The sequence below is a fragment of the Tyto alba genome, unplaced genomic scaffold (assembly GCF_018691265.1).
Source record: "Tyto alba isolate M040663 unplaced genomic scaffold, T.alba_DEE_v4.0 Super-Scaffold_18, whole genome shotgun sequence".
In the NCBI taxonomy this organism is placed as follows: Eukaryota; Metazoa; Chordata; class Aves; order Strigiformes; family Tytonidae; genus Tyto; species Tyto alba.
Genome location: NW_024881280.1, coordinates 1,071,716 through 1,094,068, shown reverse-complemented (window position 1 = coordinate 1,094,068; position 22,353 = coordinate 1,071,716). Strand labels below are relative to the sequence as shown.

The window sequence follows — 22,353 nt, the reverse complement described above, 5'->3', positions numbered from 1 at the left end:
GCCTGCATGTCACCAGGCCAGGCTAGGAACAGCTCAAAGCTACGATAAGTTTCTTTAGAGAGCGTGCCATTTTTTCCACAACCCAAGCTGAAAGCCATGAAGTAAGGGGAATTTTGGAAAGGACAGCAAGGTAGCAACCGAAGTACTGATGCCTGGAAAAGACATTTTTCCCAGTCCTGAGCCTGGATGTGAGTTTTCAGGCAGCTGCTTCTTGTTCCATGCGGGTGGTGGGAGACCGAGGGACCCTCTCCTCCCTCCCCACTGTCACTGAAGTCTCCTCTCACGTCCCCTCTTGCAGCTCCTGAGAGGGCCCTGTGACCGAGGAGGCGCAGAAGCACGGTGATTTACTCAAGGTCACCCCAGGGACCAACCCTCGCCCTGAGGCCCTAACACCTCGACATCCTTCTGGGGGCCCGGGGCCATCTGCCTTCCCCCCCTCGCCCCTCGGAAGGGCCCAGTTTAGCTGCTGCCATCCCGCCCCGCTGAAACCCCTCTGCGCAACTCCTGCCCCTGGGGAAGGAGCAGGCAGAAACTCTGGGGAGCCCCAGAAGTAGAGAGGGGTCTGTCCTTCCTTCCCTCCCTCCCTCCCCTCAAAGCTCACCTGGAGCAAAGCAGGCCTGGCTGATGAGGCTCAGCAGATACCCCGATCCGCCGCCCCAGCGCCATCGCAGGCGGGGGCTGGCTCTCCCGGTTAAGCCAGCTGCTATACTCTAATACACCATTTCCACCATTCCCCTGTGGGGCTGTGACCCTGGCGGCAGAGGTTTGTGGGCCCTGTTCCCCACGCTGCTCCTCACCCGTGACCCAGCACAGGGGGTCATACGCCATCGGGGGCCATGGAGAAACACGCCTGAAATCTGGGCAGGTCCCAGCCGCCCTGGAGCTGTCCTGCCTGGCCCTGGCTCGTCAGGAAGACCGCTGAAAAGTTTGCCTAAGCACGACAAGCCAAAATGAGGTTAAAAGGCTGTTGGGTTGCACACAAACCTCTAGGAAAACCGAAGTAATAAAACCAGCCTCAAAATCACATTAGCCTGAGGTTTTGGCCTCTCTCAGAGCTGCTGACCCAACAGTCTTCCAAAGTACTGCAAAACTCACTTTTATACATCACGGTGATGGCTCTGTACGCCTTGCAGAAATGGAGCAACACAAATTGCTAGAACTAACGGGTGGCTACTGGGATGCCTCAGCGTTCTCGGCATGTGGCAGGCTGCGAGAGATGGGGTAAGACAGAGACATTTCCTTCACCAAAAGCAGTCACTGTCAGCAGGATGGAGCTTACGATGCACAGATCAGCAAAAAGCTGATTCCATGTAATGAAAAACAACCACGTGTTAATCAGGTTTTTGACTAGACATTTACTTATGCCTGGTCCTTGATAATCCACCTTTTGTCCTCAAAACTATTGTGGGCAGTGTACGTTTTTACACACCCTGCAGTAATGCAGAGCCGTGCCACTGGCGTACTGGTGGTACATTCTGGAATACGTTGATCTTCCAAAGCCCTCAGATGCTTTCAAAGATCTCCACATTGTCATCCCATTTTGTTGAAGCCAGTGCACACAACTCAGTTGTTGGAAGAGCAAGCCAGGATCCAGGGAGCCCGTCACGACTCGCACAGTAAGCCTGGCGTGCAGGATGCTTTGCCTCTCTGCCTGTGAGGTACACCAGGATATAAAGCTGGATCATAATTTCTTCCTAGCTTACACACAGAAGCTGAACAGCTTTAGTTCTCTGTAAGGGACTACAGAATAACCCGTGTAAGGATTATTGAGCCAGACCTGATGTGTATCTGCATGAGAGGAACCTGCTCTTGCTTAAGTTATATATTTATTATTCACTAAACTAGTAAAAGGCAGAAAGTGACACTGAAGTTTCTCTCTCAGACTGTGCAGCTGCCATGCTTGTTTTGGCACAAAACTGAGTAGCAGCAAACTGGCCATCAGGGCATTCGCAGCTCCTGCTTGTTTCTGCTGGGGGAGATGTGGTCATAACCACTTTAATGTTCAGGGCGAAGGGTGCAGGAGGGAACCAGGGAACTTGTCATGCAGCAAGGGGAGGTGCAAGATGATGTGCAAAGGCTGAAAAACTGTCTTTTGATGGTTATGGAGAGACTGAAGGCTGCTTTGCTTTCCTCCTTTCAGGATGCAATCACACACACAGGAGAAACAAGGAAGAGTTTTGTTCAAAACTCATTTCTCATTCAGCAAATCAGAAGAGAGAAACATTTGGCTGTGTGTTAATGAGGCTGCTGTGGAGATTCTGGCCAACAAAAGAGCACAATTAATTTTTACAGGAAGTATCAGAATCTCAGATACTGAAATACCGAAGCTTTGGAGATGTGCATGCCTTGGATGTTGATTTACTTGTTACCTCCATGTGGTCAAGGGCAGGTGAAGGAGGGGGCTACTCTACAGTTAAGCACGCTTCTAAAACTCATCCTCCCGCTTTGGTAGCTGGGCCTGAAACAAAGGTGTCACCTTCCCTCTTCCCACTCTGAAGGACTTCATCTTAAAGCGAATCATTTGTAACTTCCCAAAGTGCTCAACACCTAAGTAACCGCTTCCAGTGCCGCGGTAGGGGCTAGCAAAGCAGGCTGTGACACACTAGGACAGGGAAAGTGGGCACAAAGGGGAGACGCTCCACTGCTCCAGCAGCAGAAGCCATAGGAAGAGCGGCAATAAAATCAGTGCGGGGCTTCTCCTCAGCCTGCAGTCTTGGGGCAGAGTCCACTACTCTTTTTTTTTTTTTTGGACTTGAAATAAGTAAATGATTTGGTTCTGCTGTTGTCTCTCCTCACAGCAGCTTATAAATCTTAAGTCACGGTGTTTCTAAAGCAGTTCTGCTCTCCCCAGAGAAAAAATCCCACTGAGAGGCCAGCTAGCAGCAGCAGCCAGCCCGCCGCCACGGAGCAGGAGCAGTGAGAGAGAGCAGAGGCAGCCAGCCCCAGCACCTTCCTTCCTTCCTTCCCCTGCCCCCTTCCTGACCCAGGGAGAAGATACTCAGCTGGACACAAAACAGTCTAATATTCAGAGGGTCACAGTTTCCACTTTTGCCTCAGGCCTTCTAGGCTGTCTTGTGCAGCATTTCAAGTTGCATTAGTCTGGGAAAGAGGCAAACAAAAAAAGATATTTTTTTTCCCAGGCACTGCTTAAAATAGAAAGCAAACAAATGTCATTGTTGACACACGGAGCCCTGGAGACAGCATTGAGATGCACAGGCACAGGCAGATGCGTACAACTGGCCGCTGTGCTTGATCAAGACTACAGTTCCCTATCTATCACCCCCAACATATTTAGGAGGGAAAAATGTGGTTTTTTGTTTTTTTTTTTTTTTTTTAAATATCAGATTATGGAAGATAATTAAACACCTTTCCTCTCACATGCTGGGCTATTTGGTGAATAATGTGAATACTGTGGTGGTTTGTTCTTAGTTTTCCACCACTTTCTTTTCCCCAGTCTCCTGTGTAACTTGCTGTGTCTGGCTATTTCAAAGCACATCTTTATGATGTCCTTTTACTCTATTCAAATCACCATCTGCTTGTTTCATTAGCAGTCTCACTTGGGGGGCGGGGTATATTTAGGAGGGCATTCAACATTCAAAAATTAAAAGCCTTGGAACTAACATTATTTAATTGGAAAATGATAAAGTGCTGCTCTCTGGCATTTTTCAGAAGCTTGTCTAAAAGCACCCCAGCGCCAATTTCTTGATACTTTCACATTCTCTTTTACCTTTAACTGAGAATCACCGGTTTACTTGTACACTAAAGAGGACTAAATGCTTCTAGCATTTCAAAGAGGTGTTGTTAAATAATCAGGCTAATACTTGATGGGTTCACCTATTTATCTGAGTACACGGCTCTCAGCAAAGAAATGTGATGTTAGTGGACACAATCCCAGTCCTCCCAGAACCACCAGCCCCTTCCACCCTGCCCTCAGTGGGGTCAAATCTAACAGAGATTGCTCTAAGCTAGCAGTTCAAAGGCCAGCAACACATCTGATTACGAGAGGGCCGCCGCACAGTTTATCTAGAAAAATGCACAACGCCATAAAATAAGCAGGCATAAAAAAGGGAGCGTTTGTCACCCGCAGTGCCAGTGCCACATGGAAGACAAAGGATCATTTTTCATGTCTCTACCAGGGAGTGCAAGGTTGTTGGAACACGGTGGCAGCTCATTGATCTAGGAAAAATTCTGAGTAATTTCTTGCTGAACCAGAGGGAGAGCAATGAATTCAGCTTCATGTCTGCGTGCCCCCCTTGTTCTGTAGCGCAGGATGAAAAATAAGCCCAGCCACAGAAGGAAAAGGAGACTATTGCATTGCATTTGAGTATATTGCATTACATTTGATGATATTGCATTGCATTTGATTTTTGGGTGATGAGGGTAGCTTGGCTGCAGGGGGAAAATGGAGATCTAGAAACATGAAGGGTCAAACAGTGATTTGTTTTTTCACTGGCCCATTAACTCAGCAGTAACCATCTCAGATGTTTTATTGGTTTAGATACTGGATTTGAAAGGTTTTTCCTTAAACTGTGACTCCTAAACTCACCAGACTACAGCTGAAGCTGTAATTTCTGACTGGAAAAAAAAACCCAAGAAACTGGAAAAACACAAACACATTGTAACTAATGCACTGCTAATCTGCCTGAATCCAGGGTCCTTCTTACAGAGAAGCACGCTACCTGCATTAGGCTGCTGCGGAAAATACGACTGCATTAGAAAAGGATAAAGTGATGCCTCAGACGCCAGGGATGTCTGGTGTTCCCAGCCACTGCTGGTGTGCTGCTAGGGAGAGACTTCTCCAACCTGCTGCCTCAGAAGAGGGATGCTTACTCGCCTCTTCCCACTGGCTGCCTAAAGACAGAGACCGGAGATCCAAGCAGTTGGTCAAGCCACAGCAGTGCAGCCAGACCTGCTCCGTGCTGGCAAGCTCTGGGACAAAACTATCATCAGAAATAGTGTCAGCAAGAGTGTGGCCAGCAGGACTAGGGAAGGGATTGTCCCCCTGTACTCGGCCCTGGTGAGGCCGTACCTCGGATAACGGGTTCAGTTCTGGGCCCCTCACTACAAGAAAGACACTGAGGTGCTGGAGCGTGTCCAGAGAAGGGCAACGAAGCTGGTGAAGGGTCTGGAGCACAAGTCTGATGAGGAGCAGCTGAGGGGACCGGGGTTGTTTGGCCTGGAGAGAAGGAGGCTGAGGGGAGACCTGATGGCTCTCTACAACCACCCGAAAGGAGGTTGGAGCGAGGTGGGGGTCGGTCTCTTCTCCCAACTAACAAGTGATAGGAAGAGAGGAAATGGCCTCAAGTTGTGCCAGGGAAGGTTTAGATTGGATATTAGGAAAAATTTCTTCACTGGAAGGGTTGTCAAGCACTGGAACAGGCTGCCCAGGGAAGTGGTGGAGTCACCATCCTTGGAGGTGTTTAAAAGACCTGTAGATGTGGCACTTGGGGACATGGTTTAGTGGTGGGCTTGGCAGTGCAAGGTTAACGGTTGGACTTAGCAATCTTAAGGGTCTTTTCCAACCTAACTAATTTTGCCATTCTAAAACCCATCATACAAGAGGGTACAAAGCCCACACAAGATGGCCTCATCCCAAATTGTGATTGGAACCATTGGGAGGTGTTAGGCTGTGAAAACATCCCAGAAAAGTTCAGAGATGGACTTTAATTGTTTGAATTGCCTTCCATCAGCAGGGCACCATCAAGCAGTCATGTAAACTGAAGTGGAAGCAAGGACAGAAGGCAGTCCTCAGACTGAGCATGCACAGAAGCACCAGACCTTCACCAAAGGCACACGTAGCATGAACCTGTCAGAAGAGACCAAAGGCACAGATAACAAGAAATTCTTCAGGGCATATTAATAAACTCTCAGACTAAACAGAGACGAGGGCAGACAGACCCCCTTCGGTGTTTCCTAACACCCAAGAGTGGTGGGGAAAGGCCCCCCCACAGCCTCAGGGATCCTTCATAGGCCCCTGCTTAGCTGATGGTGTGAAGTCAGGCCCTCTCCAAAGAGTCCAGCATGAGCTTGTTTCCAGATGATATTTCATGTTCTTATCCCTCCCTCCCCTTCATTTCCACACCTTTTGCCTTTGGACCTGTCACAGTCTGTTCGGTAAAGATGAACTGCATTGCTGCTGTTTAAGGGGATGCTTGGATCCCATAATGTGATTTAAGGGCTTTCAGACAGACTTATTCCTGGGGCTGCTGTATAGGCTCAGTGACTGGAAGAGGGCTGAAAACCCAGAGCCCTCATCTTGAGCATATCTGGCAACCCAGGATCTCCCCTCACATGGATTTAGACTCAGTGACCTGAAAAATAAAAATCCTAGGAATGCTTAATTCCTTGAAGGCTCTCTTACTTCAGAAGTAGGACAGCCACCGTCAAAAGTCCACTCAGCACAGCTCAGCAGGACAAGAGATGAACCACTGGCTACAGCTCATTGTAGAAGCTCAGATCAGCCTCTGCTTCCACTGAAATAAAAGCCCGTTTCTTCAAAAGGACGTGAAACCCTGAGGTGTGTCTGTGCAGGCGAGTTCCGTGTCACTGAGAAATAACAGGTACCCCCTGAAGCCACGGGTATGCCCAGCATGCCACGCAGCAGCATTAACCTATTATTATTATTTTATTATTGTTATTTTCCCAGCAGTGTAACAGAGGCCCCCCTGACACAGCAGTACTGATTCCAGCCCTCACGCGAGCTGGGATCTCACCACGCATGGAGAAAAATATCAAGGGTTCTGCCTTAATGCAATTAGCTGGCAGCAATGCTCTCAAGGTGTCCAGCACCCTGCCTCCCTCCCCCTCCCCAGCCAGGGCCGCATCCTGCTGGGATTTTGCAGTCAGTCCTGTGCCTTGGCATCACATCCTGCCTTCCCCTGACAGGGCTTCTCTACCCTGCGCCTAGCCACTGCTGGAAATGGAGCTCCTCGGCTTGCTTTATCAGATTAATACAAAAAAAAAATGCTATCAGCATAGTGGCAGGCACTTAATAATGATTAATAGTTGCAACTTAGGCGTGGTTAACGAAGGGAAGGGGGTTAATGTCAGTGTTTGTGTGACTGAGGCTGTCAGTGGGGATTAGGGGAAACACTCATCACATCTCCAAGTTCTTGTCTGCTTCCACTTTCTTTTAAACAGAACATATTTTGGACAGTATTGAAGTAATTGGGCTCATTAATTTTTTATGTTTTTCATTTGTCTTTTGCAGATCATGGCTTTTTTTTCTTTTTTTTTTTCCTCTGGTCATCTTCACCATGGGAAATTAGCTCCTAAAGTCTTGCTGATTCTTTGCTGGCAGTCTTTAATGGCCCCGGATCTCACAAGGCATTTCATTCATTTGGCGACTGCCAGGCTGAGAGAGCACCCCGGTGCTCTCCCCCCCTGCACCCCCTCTCTCAGAGCAGAGATAAGAGTGCAGCTATTTTAAAAGCAGGAGGTGAGATGAAAGCGTCCGCTTCAGATCAGACACTGCTGCCATTCCATAATTAACTTCACCTACAGTTTTCAAAGAAGAAAAACACCCCACAACATCCAAAAATAATTTCAAACCACTCTCTCCCTGACACTTTCCCCCCACTGATATCACGGAAAAAAAGTGAGGATTTTTTTTTTTTTTAATAATAATATTACCAAGCCACCCTTCAAAGCGCTATCTTGAGCTCATTTTTCAAATGCCAGCATAAAAGGCAGCCAGACCGCTCTCTTCTCTCTGTAGTTCCTTGGATCACTTTGGGCTACCTATATGCTCTGGGTCAAAATGATATTTCTCCCTCCCACTTTCTCCCTGTCCTTTCCCAATTGCATGAAGCAAAAAACGTTGGTGCTGGCCATCTGACAAACTGTTCCTACAGCTCCTGTAAGGAATCTGTGCCCCTAAACTCCACACACTGCAATTACAGTTTGCATCTTTAAACCAGCATTATTTATGGCAAGGCACTTCCAGTACACCCCAGCTCCCTTCTGGGAGCCAATTCATAGTCCACACACTTGTTAATCTGTGGAAACCTACAGAAATACCTATTCTAGTTTAAGTTCCAGCCTGGAAACTTATTCTGGAGTAGAATCCTCCTCCGCACAAAGAGCTATAGAGAATAACTGCTTCAATAAACCTGCAAATATAAATACGGCAAACACAAGTACCTAGAGGTTAGAAGAAAATACGGAATTCAAATATTTGGTTTCTGGTTTTTGATCATTGTCTGAATTTTTGCAGAAAGGAAGAGAACTTGAAAGAGTGACCTGCAGGTCCAGACTTGCCTCTTATTTTCCTTTTTTTAGTTAGATCTGGAAAAATCTTCTGTTAAATTGAAAGAATTTAAAAGATTACCAATGGATGCATAAGACAGCACTACCCAGTGGTCAGGAGGCTGGATCTTGGAAGATGCAGGTTCTGTTATTCCTGAAACTCATCATGATGTCTTTCCCTGTCTCAGGTGCCCACATTTAAAAACCCGTGCAAACCTTCCTCCTGTCCCTGCAACTGATAAAAAGGGAGAGAGAGTATCAAGAGTGATAAGTTGCTTGACCAACATGACTTCAGCAAAGCAGCCAGAGGATTTCTGTCCAGCTTCCTGAAGGAAGGTGACAATCAGTCTAGAATGATTTTCACATATTTCAGGTATCAGATACCAGACAGACCAACTCATGCTCCCAAAGCCGTAACAGCCATTGCTTTCAATGCGAGTGCTGCACCAGCGCCAGCTCCAGCTGGGTTCCCAGCACAGGAATTTCTGACCCTGACCTGCAGCCAGCTCCCAGACTGCCTTTGCTCATGAAGATCTGCTGCATCTCTCAGACGCACAGGGTTGATTTTTTTTCCCCTGTAGCAGCTCAGGTGTGATTTTATCTTATGCAATCCATGCCTTAACCACCATATCTAACATGACACCTTGAAAGCGGATATTTAAGCCAACTCCCTTATTTCTTAAGCCCTCTCCAAAGCCAGTTTGGATAATTCATTGGTTCTGCTAAGTGCTCTGCTCTGCTCTGCGCAGACTGCCAAGGGAGAACAATAAATACAGCAACAGATGCATGAAGAATTTTTGCTCTTGACTTTGCATTGTATTTGAGTAAACAGAAACTAGCAAAAGAGCAGCCAAATATCAACCATGTTTCCTTAGTCTGCAAACACACTTATTGTGCAGCATTTAAATATTTCTTATGCAGGTATAACAGCTGGAACACTTAAGAAACCTCCAAAGGGGCTAGATCTGTATCAAACAGCCAACCTTACTGCCTTCCCCTTCCCCTGCACCTCTGCAAGTTGGTGCTACTTTGGGTGCAGTGTTGGGCAAAGAGCAGATAACTCTGTCACAAACAAATGAGAAAAAAAATCTACTCTGTCAAATAAAACATCATATTTCTTCATCACTTTGCTGCAACACGACTCCCATTTGTCAAGGAAATAGCCGGTATTCCAAACAAATGCAACAGATCATTAATTCAAAGTGACCCTGCCAGGGCACTCCTCTGGAGGTAAGCTGGCCTGGGTCAAGCTGAGCTATTGCTCCTCTTGTTCTTATGCAGATGAAGGCTTTTGTACTTTTGTGCTGAGAAATGACCATGGTTTAAATTTGAAGGAGTTACAAGCTGTGGTATCAAGTAATGAGATATTATTAAATTTTTTACCTCAGGGTAACTGGTAGGAATTAACCTTAGGTGAGAGCTACTACCAAAAAAAAAAAAAATTAAAAAAAATAAAAGTACTTACCTGCATCAGTGGCTGTTGGGAAGCATATTCTACATGTGATGGTCCCAAATCAGTTCTCAGTGAGGAGAAGGGTTTTCTGCATGGTATCTAGCACCAAAACAACGGCGCTTCTGACCCCCTCTCTGCAGGAATGCTCAGGACCAGAGCAGCCGCAGAACTGCTCTACCCTTTCATCTGCAGTGGTCCCCTCAGTAAGGCTGCAAGGAACACTGTTGGGATTTTGGGAAGCAGAGAATCACATTTCAGTTTATCTATGCACAGTGTTTGGCAGATAAACAGAAAATTTAATTCCCCAGAGACATCAAACCACTACTTTTCCAAAGCGCTTTATGCAATAGGCATACCGTCAACTTTGCTTTGAAAAACAAAAAAGCGCTGTGGATTTCTGCAGGAAGATGCCTTTACTTCAATTAATAACAGCACATAATTTTGGACTACAGCTCCCCAAAAAGTGAAAAGCTGCTTAGCTCTCTCACCAAGAGATAGCTGAGGCTGAATGATTCGGAGACTGCTTGCAAATCAACAAGGGAAGATGCCGCACTCAGAAATCACTGCTGAAATAAACGGCATACTTACTTTTTAAGGTGTAAAAATTAACATCTTTAAACAAATTGAAGCAGAGGGAATAAAAATGATTCATCAAGGAGGTTAGCTGGAGAGTATGCTATTTATTTTCGTGCCTGTCTTCTGAACCAACACTTCTCAAGCACGGCTCTTGCCGGGACACAGCTGAAGGAGCCAGCTCTGCGATGCCAGCACTCCCTGCCCCCCGAGAGCCCACCGCGGTGGCCTCAACAGCTCCACCTCCCCGGTGGGAATTCTGGATCAGCAGCTATTCATTTTGGGGCAGTTTGCCAGCGTCCAGCGCAGGTGACCGTCTGAGAAATTCGGTGAGAGCACGTGACTTAATTAACCAGGATAACGCTAAAACTGGCTTGCCTTTGTGAAGGTAGCGAGTGGAGACGAGTCGTGGAAGTCAAGTACGTCAGCCTCGGTATACTTACAGATTGAAATGTTTAGATGCAACATTCGAAGCTGTTTCACCTTAGCCTGCGAAAAGAACTTAATAACGTAAGGGATACTTCTTAAGGCTGGCCCTTTGAGCGGCAGGCCTGTCCCCAGTGAAGTGCCTCGAGGCGGAGAGCAGCTCGGGCCGATGTGAAGGGGGGCTGGCTGGCTCCCTGGTCGCGGCAGGGGGGCTGGGGACGGGGCCCTGACACCACGAGGCCTCTGGGCACGGCCGCTGGAACCTGGGCCGCTGGAACCTGGCTCGGGTGCCCGGCCCGTGGACCCACCGGCCTACAGAAAAGCAGGGACGGGACGTGGTGCTGGGAAGGGGGGGGAGGCAGAAGGTAACGCCACCGGCCCCTCAGCCCCGACAGCAAACCCGTTAATGCCTCAATCCCCGCGGAGCACCGGTCCCCAGCGAAGCCGCCAGAGCTCTACTCACAAAGCAAACAACAGAACACGGCCGCTTCGAACGCCTCGTCTTTGATGGTACAAACAGCAAGGCAAAATGAGAGCAAAAAACGACGAAATTAAGCAACTTTCATTTGTATAAATACGGAGACATATGCATTGGTGTATTTTTACACACACCTGTGGGTTTCCAGTATCACTCCCTTTCAAAAATACGCTTAAGCCTCACAAAGATTTAATCTGAACTTATCACTGAATGCAAAAGATGTTGGAAGAAGCCTCATGTGGGAGGCTATAAAACTAAAACAACTGACACTGAATGAGACAGGGGACAGCCTCACTTGTGAACAGTATTAAAACACCAACTTTATTCAGGAAAATGGAATACATTTTTGAAGATTTCCAGTTTACAAAAGTTTAAGACAAGGCTGGGTTTCAACATACAACCTCCCTTAAAGCTCTTATGTAACATCTGCATTTCAAGTCGACAAAACCCCTCAAATTGGGGGAAAAAAAAAAAAAAAAAAAAAAAGGCCACAGTCCTGTACTGGAGTACATTCAGATAGAATCCAGCACGGTATTGAAATTCTTTCTGCAGTTCATATTGTAGTCCATGGGTGCAATACAGCCTTGTGTTAATAAAAAATACTTCAGATCTAGTATGAACTGCAAGAAGAGCACCTGTCTTACCATCTTAGTTCCAGGCATTATATGTAAAGTAGCTTCCAATAAGCAACAGTTAAAAACAGTACTTGCCATCTGATCACCACATTAAAAATACAGAATTAAATTCTTCCTTCATTTACACAATTTAAAATATTCATTAAAAATTAAATTCAGAATCAGTGTCCCTCTATCCTTTTCATCGTTAATAGTTTTGCTTATCTACTGAAACCATTTGTCTCTCCCAAGATGTCTATAAAGTAAAACACACAAGATTAACAAGCTGCAGCACTAATTAAAATGAGAGTCACCATCTCTTTCCTCCACCCAATTTCTAAATCTATCACAGAGGGCCCTATTAGCTGTATCAAAGTGAAGTGGTGTAAATAAAACTGATTTGACTTAAAAGGAGAGGAAGAATGAATGCAGAGTTATTTAAAAATCGCACTGCAGTCAGTGTTGTCATGTATGTCACTGTAGACAAGAGCCGAGAAAATTACTCACAGGCTCTCTTTTAAAAGTGTTACTGCCAGTTTTCCATTAGCACAATATCAGAGAGGTAAATTGTAATTTGCCTTACAAGGAACTTCAGATTATTATCAAGCAGATTCACTCATGGTCTAATTTTAAATACACAGCACTCTGACTTCAGCAGAGGTTAGAGACACTCAAAACTCCTGAAATTGATTTATTTGTTTATTTTTAAATAACCCAAATCTTATCTCCAACAGGCTAATCCGCATTCCTTCATTTACCTCAAGTAGTAATTTCTTCAAATTGTTTTGTTAGAATCAAATATATTAATACCTGTACTGAGGAGAACTACTCATTACAGTGGTCACTGTTCAATACAGATGTGGAATCAGAATTTGGCTCTGGAAGAAAACTTTAATTGGTTTTACTTTTGTAAGAATAGGTCTTTGAAATAACATCCATTTGTTCAAACATTGCGTACAAAGGAAAGCTCCTGGAGGACTAACTTCAAACTAAAAGGTTAAGAGCAATTGCAAACAATAGAATGATCAATCCCAATTTTACCGGCTGCTATAAAGAAATCCTTCCACACGGTATTTCGTGAACATTTAACTTCAGCCTTACAAGGTTCAGGATTTTCAATAAAATATTTAATTTACTCAGCGCAGTTGTTGCTACCATGCTTTCCCAAAGATGCCACTGAATAATGCAGTATAATGCTGTATTAACACTACTAGAAGTGGCACGTTACAAACGATTTCTGTGTGATACTACAGCAATTTCCAAAGAAACCAGTTAGCAAATCTACAAACCAGAAAACTGGAATAAGATGAAAACCCCCGTAAAGTTTTAGAATGCCCTTTTGGAACAAGATACTTAACTTTCGTACCCCTCAAATTTCAGGGGTCCCCATAACAAAGAGGAAGACAACACTTGTTTATCTTTTTGGATCTCTAGACAATGATATGTAACAACACCCAGAAATGCAGTTAACAGCCTCCCAAATCAATCCGAAAGGCACAATCTTCTTTTGTAACTCGTGTTCTCAAAAAGTAAAAGATTCCTATACAAAGATAAATACACCCTTAGCTGGAAGGGAAAACATCACACCATCTAGAATGTTTTTTCCTTCTTTTTTTTTTTTTTTTTTTTTTTTTTGTAAAGTCCAAATGGATTATCTTAATGGAAAAGTTATACGAATATATACAACCTGAAAGAGTATTTTTTTAATATATATATATATATGTACATATATGACAGTGACTGACACAGAAGGCAGAAGAAGCAGGCTATGTCCACTCTTTTCCTACTTCTTAGCAATGTAAGGCAATATTTTTCTGATGCCACAGGCAAACAATATTTGGTTTGCACACATCCTGGTGTCTTAGGATACATGTGGTGAAATGCAGTCCCCTGTGCAAGGCTGCCGTGAGGAATACGTGCCATGTAAGTTAGACTGGACACAATGATTTTGTTACACTAATACAGCCTTAGGCAACTTTAAAATTAAAAAAGATGTCTAGCTCTAATGAAACTACTGCAAACTCTTCAATAGTATGTTTTAAAATTCAAGCTTTAAAAAGTGCAACAAAAAAATGTTAAGGCTAATTTCGATACACCATTACATAGCTCTTACAGAGGCCGAGCAGAACCTTAATGAAAGGCAAGAGGGACAACAGGGCCTGGTGCCCACAAGAGACACCCCTGCACCCACCTTTACTATTAACTCAGCTATGTACCTGAGTTTAACCTACCTGTAAAATAAAGAATAACTGTCTGCTATGTGACCATGACAACAGTCTGCCTATCAAGTCGGACGGGTTCATTAATTAGCCAAGTCCCGCTTTGTGAAGGACAGCATAATTACACTGTTTGATCTCCCAACAAGGATGAAAACTGACCCAACCTTGTACATCGCTTTATGAGGACCTGGGAGCATCTTCACCAACACCCTTCAAGACAGGCTGCCTAAGCCTGAGGTGAGGGGCCGCAACTAATCTGCTTCCAAAGGCAGGCAAGCCCATCACCATCAGAGTTCTCCAGTGCTCCCACCGTGTCAACCTCAGCCCTGGCATGACCTCTGCTTGTAAATTCATCTGGCTCCTGCATGGCAGTAGACTCCAAAGCTGGAAATGAAAAAAAAATACCACCAAAAAAATTCAGGGTATGTGTCAGAACTGAGACTGGACTCAAGTTGTTCACCTACCTACACTCCAGCTTAAAAATTCCTGGGATCTGAACATGAAACCTTTGGGTGAAAGAAGTTACCTTAGAAAGATGGGGAGGAAGAAAGCAGAGGGTGTGAGCAGTCTGCTTCCTTCATTTCTATTAATTAGCAAAGTCTGTTTAATGACACTGTTCATTACATGGAAGGACGAGTGGGAAATATGTCTGATAGACAAATCAAATAATTTTTCAAGGCCAGTTTCACTCTGGACAGGGAATGACACTACATTGTTTCCTGTATACTGAGCACAAGCACAGCACTGCAGTGGCACTTAAATTCACAGCTTACCTTCCCTCTTGGCACTCTGAAAACCTTTACCTCTGAGATGCTTTCACACAAAACAGACACAAATAATTCTGGAAGTGAGCATTACAACCAAATGACCATGAATAATGGCAAACTCCATTAAAAACCCATGAGAATGGTTTGAAAGTGGAACTTCAAACTTGAATGAAACTTTGACATTTTAGAGTTCTACTGGTGCAGTGGAACTAAACCTATGCAAAACACTACTTACATGCACGCACATAGCATTAAATGTGTGCATCCATGCATGTATGTATACACACTACAGACAGGGCTGACAAGCCCAACCCCTTTCACTGTGTGACCTGCTTTCAGTTATTTTACGAATATAACAAACTAATCATTCACATAAAAGCTTTCTGTGATCAGTGTTTGCCTCAGGCTGGTTTTGGTGTTCAAGATTTAGCTGAAACAGTCTGGGGTTTTTCTGTTTGTTTTTTTTTTTTTTAAGGAACACATGGGGTAATGTTGTTTTGTCGTGATTGAAAAGAAGTCTTGCGCTGGTTTGTTGAGAAACTTCAGTGCCTCTGTACTCAGCCTGACAGATAAGACAACCTTTGTGATGTTCCTGAGAAAACCCATGTAAATTTGGCCTAGATATCAGCATCTGGGAAAAAAAAAAAAAAAAAAAAAATCCTCATTTGCTCAGTTGGAGAGTTGTTGCATCCTCACAAGCTTAAACTTTGAAAATTACATTCACAGTGAGAATGTTCCAGGCCATGAAGAGAAGGGTCAAGTAGGCCATTTTCTGCAATTAGAGCACTACCAGTGGGCTAGCACTGGGCGCCAGACCTCCAAGCAGAATGAGTGCCACTCCTGTGCTTCAATGACCATGAGCTGGCACCAGGCAGTAGGAGAAACAGCTCACGTGTCGACAGGATGGGAGGCAGTCTGAAAACAAGAGTCCTTCTCGCCTAGTTCTTGTGTGCAACATATGTATATACTATACATGCACATATATACATTCATATACAGTAAATAGTCCAAGAAATACATCACATCAGTTCTTTGACACAGCACTGATGTTTCTCTGACTAGCCTGAACCAGAACTTGCTTGCAGAAATATTGTGGAGAGCTGGTGTGACTCTAGGTTCAGTTCTCACAGCTCTGTCTTTGATGAGCCCAAAATGCTGAATTAGGACACTAACTTAGTGTGGATTCAAATCATCATTCAGGCCCATGTGCTGAAACCTATCAGCCACAGCAGATTAACCCAGAGAGACCTGAAAAAGTAAATGCCTTTCTGCCCAGCCCAAGTACGAGAACAGTTACGCTTCTCTTTCAGCAATGTGGTTGACCAGAGAATCGCTTTGATTTGCTGTCCTCTCGAGAAGAGTTCTGTGGCCATCCATGCCGTCATGGATGTCTCTTGTCCAACTGCTGGCTGTGCCCAGAGGGCTCCCTGCCACGGGGGTGTCTGTGCTCACCAAGCTTCCCGTCCGAGACCGGTAAGGAGGAAGGTCTGGCTGATTCGTGGATTCAGATTCAGAACAATAAGGCGGTGGAGGAAGGTCAAACCAAGGTGGTCTGCTGTAAGATACACAACATAGTAAGAGGTTACTGAAAACGGTGGTACAGAAGAAAGTACATTGTTTTCCAGTTATGAAAAAAAAAAAAAAACAGTATTTCATAGCTTTTCCATGGTGACACCTACCAGAAGATCTCACACAGACCTGCCCACATTATTCAGGTTGTTCCAAAACATACCACCACTGGGCACCCAGGTTTCTGGTCCAGATGCAAAACAGCCAGTTACATCCTGCTTAACACTCTACACTCCGATTTTCATCAGTATGCACTTCCAACATATCTCAGCTTCAAGAGGCAAGAATTTTTCCTGTATAACATTTACACAACTTGAGAAAGTGCTTTAAAAGCAATGAGGAAAGTAGTGGATTTACACCTATAGGTAATGATGTGAACACAAGAAAGCTCTCAGGAAAACTCCATTAAGTGACAGAGATTAATGGCTTATGGTCTACAAATAAATAATGAACTGAATTCTCCACATGACAAATCACTTTTGCTGTCATGGTGTCACACGCAGAGCAACTGCTAAGTAGGCATAGACAGGATGAGCACTGGATTCAGGAAAACTGGTTTTTGGTTCTGATAGTAAACAAGTAAAGGAACCGAGGGGTTTAGCAGATTGATAACCGGTCCTGGGAGCAATTAGCTCTGAAATTGCTGATGTTTTGTATCAGCCCAGGTGAGAAGTGGTTACGATCTGGACAGCTGCTCATTTAGTTGACCTTACTAATGAAGATAGCATTATTATGAATGTCAACATTAAGACAAGGGAACTGCTGCCAAATGCAGCAGAGTATGGGAATGTAAATGATTATACTATCACTCTGAGATGCCAGAGTTTGTACTAAAATACCAACAGGGTGACAGTGAACAATCTGGATCACTAAAGTTCATACCATGCCCTTTTTATATACAGAGGATGTCAGTTGAGGAGCTTTGTTTGGAAGGACTTTTCAGACAGAGGTTAAAACAAAGATTAATTGTTTACAAATAAAACCAGTGTCATAACTACAAAAATATCATAACCCAAACCACACCCACCCAGAAAACTTCAAAGCACTTTCAGCTATTTAAAATGAGAACAGTACTTTCCATTTGAGAGCCCTGTTCTTTTTTTTCTATTGGTAAAGGGAAAGTAGTGCAGAGCCGAAGGACTATAAAATTTCTTTAGGCAAGAACTGAAGACCTCTCACCTTTATATACTTATCACACATGACCAGGGTAAATTTTTTTTAAATAGCATGATCTACAACTTAGCTGTTTTTTGTCAAAACTCCAAATTCAGTTTTCATGTTTGGATTCCAGCCTGGCCCAGGATATCACTAATAGATAAGTGATAAACTTCTTTGCGTTCTCCTGCCATCCTCAAAATCTTTACTACCAACAACACACGCTACGAGAGCATGACTTAAATTTGCCTGAAATCCCTTTAATACCAGTAACAGTAAGGGGACCCGAGGACCATGAATTTTTCATGTGCAGGGGGAGCTCAAATCTGCCCAAATTTGGCCCTATGCACGTGACAGAACTGCAACGTTGTTCTTCTGTCAAAAGCAGAAACAAGGATAAATGGGGAGCCGATTAACAGAGCTGCAACCAGGAGCGTGGAAATTTGGTGAGCACGGGGTCAGCTCTTGTACATACCTTTGGTCGAACACAGCCTCTGAATAGGACGGCGGGGAGTCCAGGTCCACGGGCCGGTGGTAGGCCTGGCTGGACATGTACTGGATCCCATTGTTGACATTGTAGGTGACGCTGCAGTGGTGCGGGTGATCGAGGACCACCAGCCGGGACAGCAGGACAGGGTGCTGCAGCCGGTGCACCGGCAGCGTCATGAGATTGTTGCGTTTCCGCTGGTGATGCAGGACCAAGGCAAGAAAGGCCACCACGAGCACAAAAATGACAGAGCTACCAATGATAGCATAGGTAATACTGGGGTAGTACAGCAGCTGGTTTTCTGAGGTCACGTAATCTTGGCCGCTGCCTGCCTCTGCAAGACAAGAGGAAAAGGAAGCCTGAGATTTGTTTCCATATAAAACTGCCCTTAACCCACTCTGTGTTTTCTGCTAATGCACTGTGTGACAAAAGCAAGTTTTCCATTTTTCTTCGGACTGTGGAAAATGAACGTATTAAAAGCATATGCACGTACACCAGAGACTGGCTGACCACCACTCAGTCCATCCTCACCTGCAGTAAGTACCAGCAGATACACTACTAGGGAGAGACAAACTGAGAAAGAGGAAAATACACACCATAGTAGGAGGCATGTGGGAGCATCTCCCCCATCCCTAGCTGTCAGTCATAAGTTTTTGTTTCCAGAGGTGAGACACCCAGTTCCGAGGCGTAAGCACAGCACCTCAGCTGTACCCCGCAAAGCACACTGTAACTGGATATGTAAAGGGCCTGATCTTTACTCTTAATGATAATTTGCAGTGCAGTCCAAGTTTACGTGGAGTATATCAAAAAAGGCAGCAGCTACATCCTGTGCTCCACAGATCTAACAGTCCAAAATAAGTATAGGAGAAAATATAGATAGCTGCTCAGTAAGCGGTGGTTATTTGGATATTTATATCAGAAGACCTGCTGCTGGAAAAAATTAATAAGAGGAAAGGATGCTGGAACAGCAAAATCAGCAGTGTAAGCCCTGTAGATGTGATACCAGTAAGAGATGTGAAAGTCTAAAAGCAAGGAGCACAGTGAAAGAAGCGAATGGTAAAAACAAGACAAAAGCCCCAAACCAAACAAAAAACCAGGTTAGGATAGAACCAGATGAGGACAAGGAAAATATGAGCTGGGCTGAGGCCAGGAAAGATCACACAAGCGAGCTTCCATTTGAGATGGAAATGCTGAAGGGAATGGTTGGATATGACACCTGAGTGGCAGGGAGTAGGAGCAGAAGCACAACCCTAAGCCACAGTATTAGAGGGATGATGAGAAGAGATGAGAAGCCCAGATCAGAAGAGATACTTCAGATAGCATATAGTATATGTTTTATTTACAGGAGGCACTGAGGATCAGCAAAGTTACCGAGGTAAGAGAAGTTACAGTTGGATTTGTTCGGAGTCATGATACAGGAGAAGGAATTCCCACCCAGGCCCTTGGCCTAGAGAAGCAGGAAGGTAATGGAATAATGACTTTGGACAGCATCTGAATGCAGCATTGGACAGCACTGAACTGCATGCATATCTTATAAGAAAACACAATAAAAGGCAACAAAATGCAAAGGAGGGAGGAGGATCAGATAAGCAAAATGGCATAAACACATTGATATGACTCTGCTGCCCTTGAGGCCAGTGCCAACACCACAGACCCAGGTTCCAGCCCCCTGTTCACAAGGTCATACAGCCTTCAAGTACTGTCTTCTCTTTTGGGGGGAGAATTCCTATTAACCTCAAAAAGAAAAATACTATTCTGATACAAGACATTCATCCACCTCAAGAAAAATGAGAGGCTGAGTAAAAAAGCAAAGAAAACAAACCCAATCCCTTGACCTCCAAAGTCCACACAATTACAAGAGGACTATCCATCCAAATTCTTCATTTCCTACCGCAGAATGCTGGGACAGTAAATCTTAACACATGATTTCCCTTTCTTTTGCCTATCACCTAAATTCGCTTTTTGGTGACTCAGAATTGCAACTGAGCCACTTACAAATTCCTCCGGTAACAAAATAATGAAATATACACCGACTGTGTCTGGCATAATAGAAGACCTTTTCTCAAGCACCCACTGTTCTGCATCAAGATACTTTGGGTACTTCTCTCAATATTTGATATTGGTAGCTCACTTCCATGGTTAAACACTGAACCACATTTTCCAGCATCACTAAAAATAACGTATGCATTGGTTAGGTAAGATAATACAATGTAAAACAGCTAATCATTTAAATATCTCCATTTTAAATCTTAGATTTTTTAGTGAGAAGGGATGAGATGGGGAAGACAGACTGCACCGGAACTAAGATAATATGATTATTGGTCCTGCTGCTGACTATGAAGACTACCACTCTTAAATAGACCTGTTTTACCAATGTTGCCACTACCACCACAGACCAGAGCTTTGCAAGCCAGCTGCAAGCTACATAGTTTTCTTGATACCTAGTGTCACACCTCAGCAAGGATCCTTATTAAATTTATTTCCGCATGCAACTGTGCTGGAGAGAAAGCAGAAATCATTGTTACCAGTCAACACTACGTCTCCGGCTCACTCAGCAAAGTGAACAAAATCTGCATGAAGAATGGAAAGCAAAGTAAGAGGGAGGAAAGGAATTTACATGCATTAGTAATTTTAATTACAGCTCATCACATATTGCTGTGGCTGCTTTAATACACTCCCTAAATTCAACAGCTGAGAAATGAATTCATGTCACATATCAGGGACAAGGACCAGTGTAGGGAGTATAGTGACAAGTGGATCATTTTTATGCAAACATCAACAAGTTTATTTGCAAGGGATGATCCATGGATGAATACCACTACCTGCAATTCTTCAGTGCAAGAAAGGTAAATATATTATGACAAGCCAGTAAATTACCAGAAGACTTTTCTTTAACTTGGCTCACTGGTTACAGCACACTGGCGTAAGACTGAGAACAGGATGCCTTTGCAGACCTGATGGACCTAATTAGTTACCATGGGATCATTCTGCAGCAGCACAGTCCCTTCTCTTTGTAATCTACATCTTATTAAAAGGGAAGAAAAATGAAAGAAGTGAATTATACATCCACTTCTTTTCAAAACTTTGAAAAGTTAAGGTTATCCATTTAGGATAGCATCTTCTAGGCCTTGAATGACAAGCCTCCATAAATCCAAATAGATTAACCAGATTGCTGAAGAAAAAATATTTTGCCAAAAGTCAGATGGGATCTGATGGCCAGCTTTAGGACAGTCTGAAACAAAACAAATTTATCTGGTTTTATGATCCTTTCTATACAACAACCGCCCACGTATCCCGCACAGATTTTGGGTGAATTTGCAGTTAACATGCTGGTTTGGAGCTTTGGAATTACTGTGGCTAATGAAATGCCACTTGTTTACCAGTAACTACTACTTTTCAGGTTTTTAGATCTGTTCCTCGTATTCCCATTGAGTTCACTGCATCTCTGAGAACAAGAGCAGTCTAAGGGCCTGCCTACGCTAGGGACTACAGGTGTGTGTAGAGAGCTCTGACCAGAAGCACAGCCACGAAGGTGCTGTTTTGAACAGTGCTGTCTGGTGCAGCCTTTAAACCGGCCAGCACAGCAATACTGCTTTTGGGACCTGAATTAGCATCTCCATCAGTTCCGCTAGTTCTAGCCTGGGTGTCTCTAACACGGAGCTGCACTGAGAAGCACAGATATATCCTGTGAAGAGGAAAGGATCTGGTTTATCTGTCAAGTGCTCTTTCCTCTGCCCTGGGCAGTGCTGAGTACTCTGCATGGAGACACTCTCTCTCCCCATCCGAAGAATCCAGCTCCCTAAACACGCATCATCTTTATGCCTTTACAGATGCCTCGACAGACATAGGGTGCACTGCATCTTTGAGACAAGAGTTCTGCCTAGGAAGATTCAGCTATCAACGAACAAAGTCTTCTTCCACCACCGTAACAGCCACCTTCCTGGCTTCCAGGTAGCTTTTCTGGGCCAAGAAGACAGACTCTTAAGGCCCCTTAGCAAAACATGCTCACAAGTGAAGTCCAGTGGTATTTTGCTTCTGCTGTGGTGTAGTTTAAACCAAGACAGACCAACCAATCTGCATTTAACCTCCCTTTCCCAGTAGAGTCAGAAAATCCAAACCTGCAAAAGATGAAAGTAACGTTACCTGAGCCTGTCAGCACTGCTCGGGGCTTGTAGCCTTGAAGAGGGCACTTCCCATTCAAGGAAACGAAGTAAACTGCCCTTAATGGTCTTCCAAAATAATGCTCTGGCAAGAGAACTGCTCTATAGCACAGCTAAAACAAAAGTAGCAGAACTATGAGACAGTTTTGCATACAAGTTACTTTTCTGTCAAGTTTTTTCTTCATTTTACTATATATCTGATCAC

At 44.3% G+C, this 22,353-nt stretch overlaps 1 protein-coding gene across 4 annotated transcripts in view; it reads right to left on the bottom strand.

Annotated features, from left to right (window-relative positions):
- Nucleotides 1-11,477: 11,477 nt before the first annotated feature.
- LDLRAD3 (low density lipoprotein receptor class A domain containing 3) overlaps nt 11,478-22,353 on the bottom strand; it is a 123,558-nt gene continuing 112,682 nt past the window's right edge. For all 4 annotated transcript variants that reach the window (XM_033010940.2, XM_033010950.2, XM_033010959.2 and 1 more), the window contains exons 5-6: nt 17,977-18,322; nt 11,478-16,332 (exon numbers count right to left, since the gene is read on the bottom strand). In XM_033010940.2, coding sequence (XP_032866831.2) covers nt 16,071-16,332; nt 17,977-18,322 — 608 coding nt within the window. In that variant the 3' untranslated portion in view covers nt 11,478-16,070. The remainder of the gene's footprint in view (nt 16,333-17,976; nt 18,323-22,353) is intronic.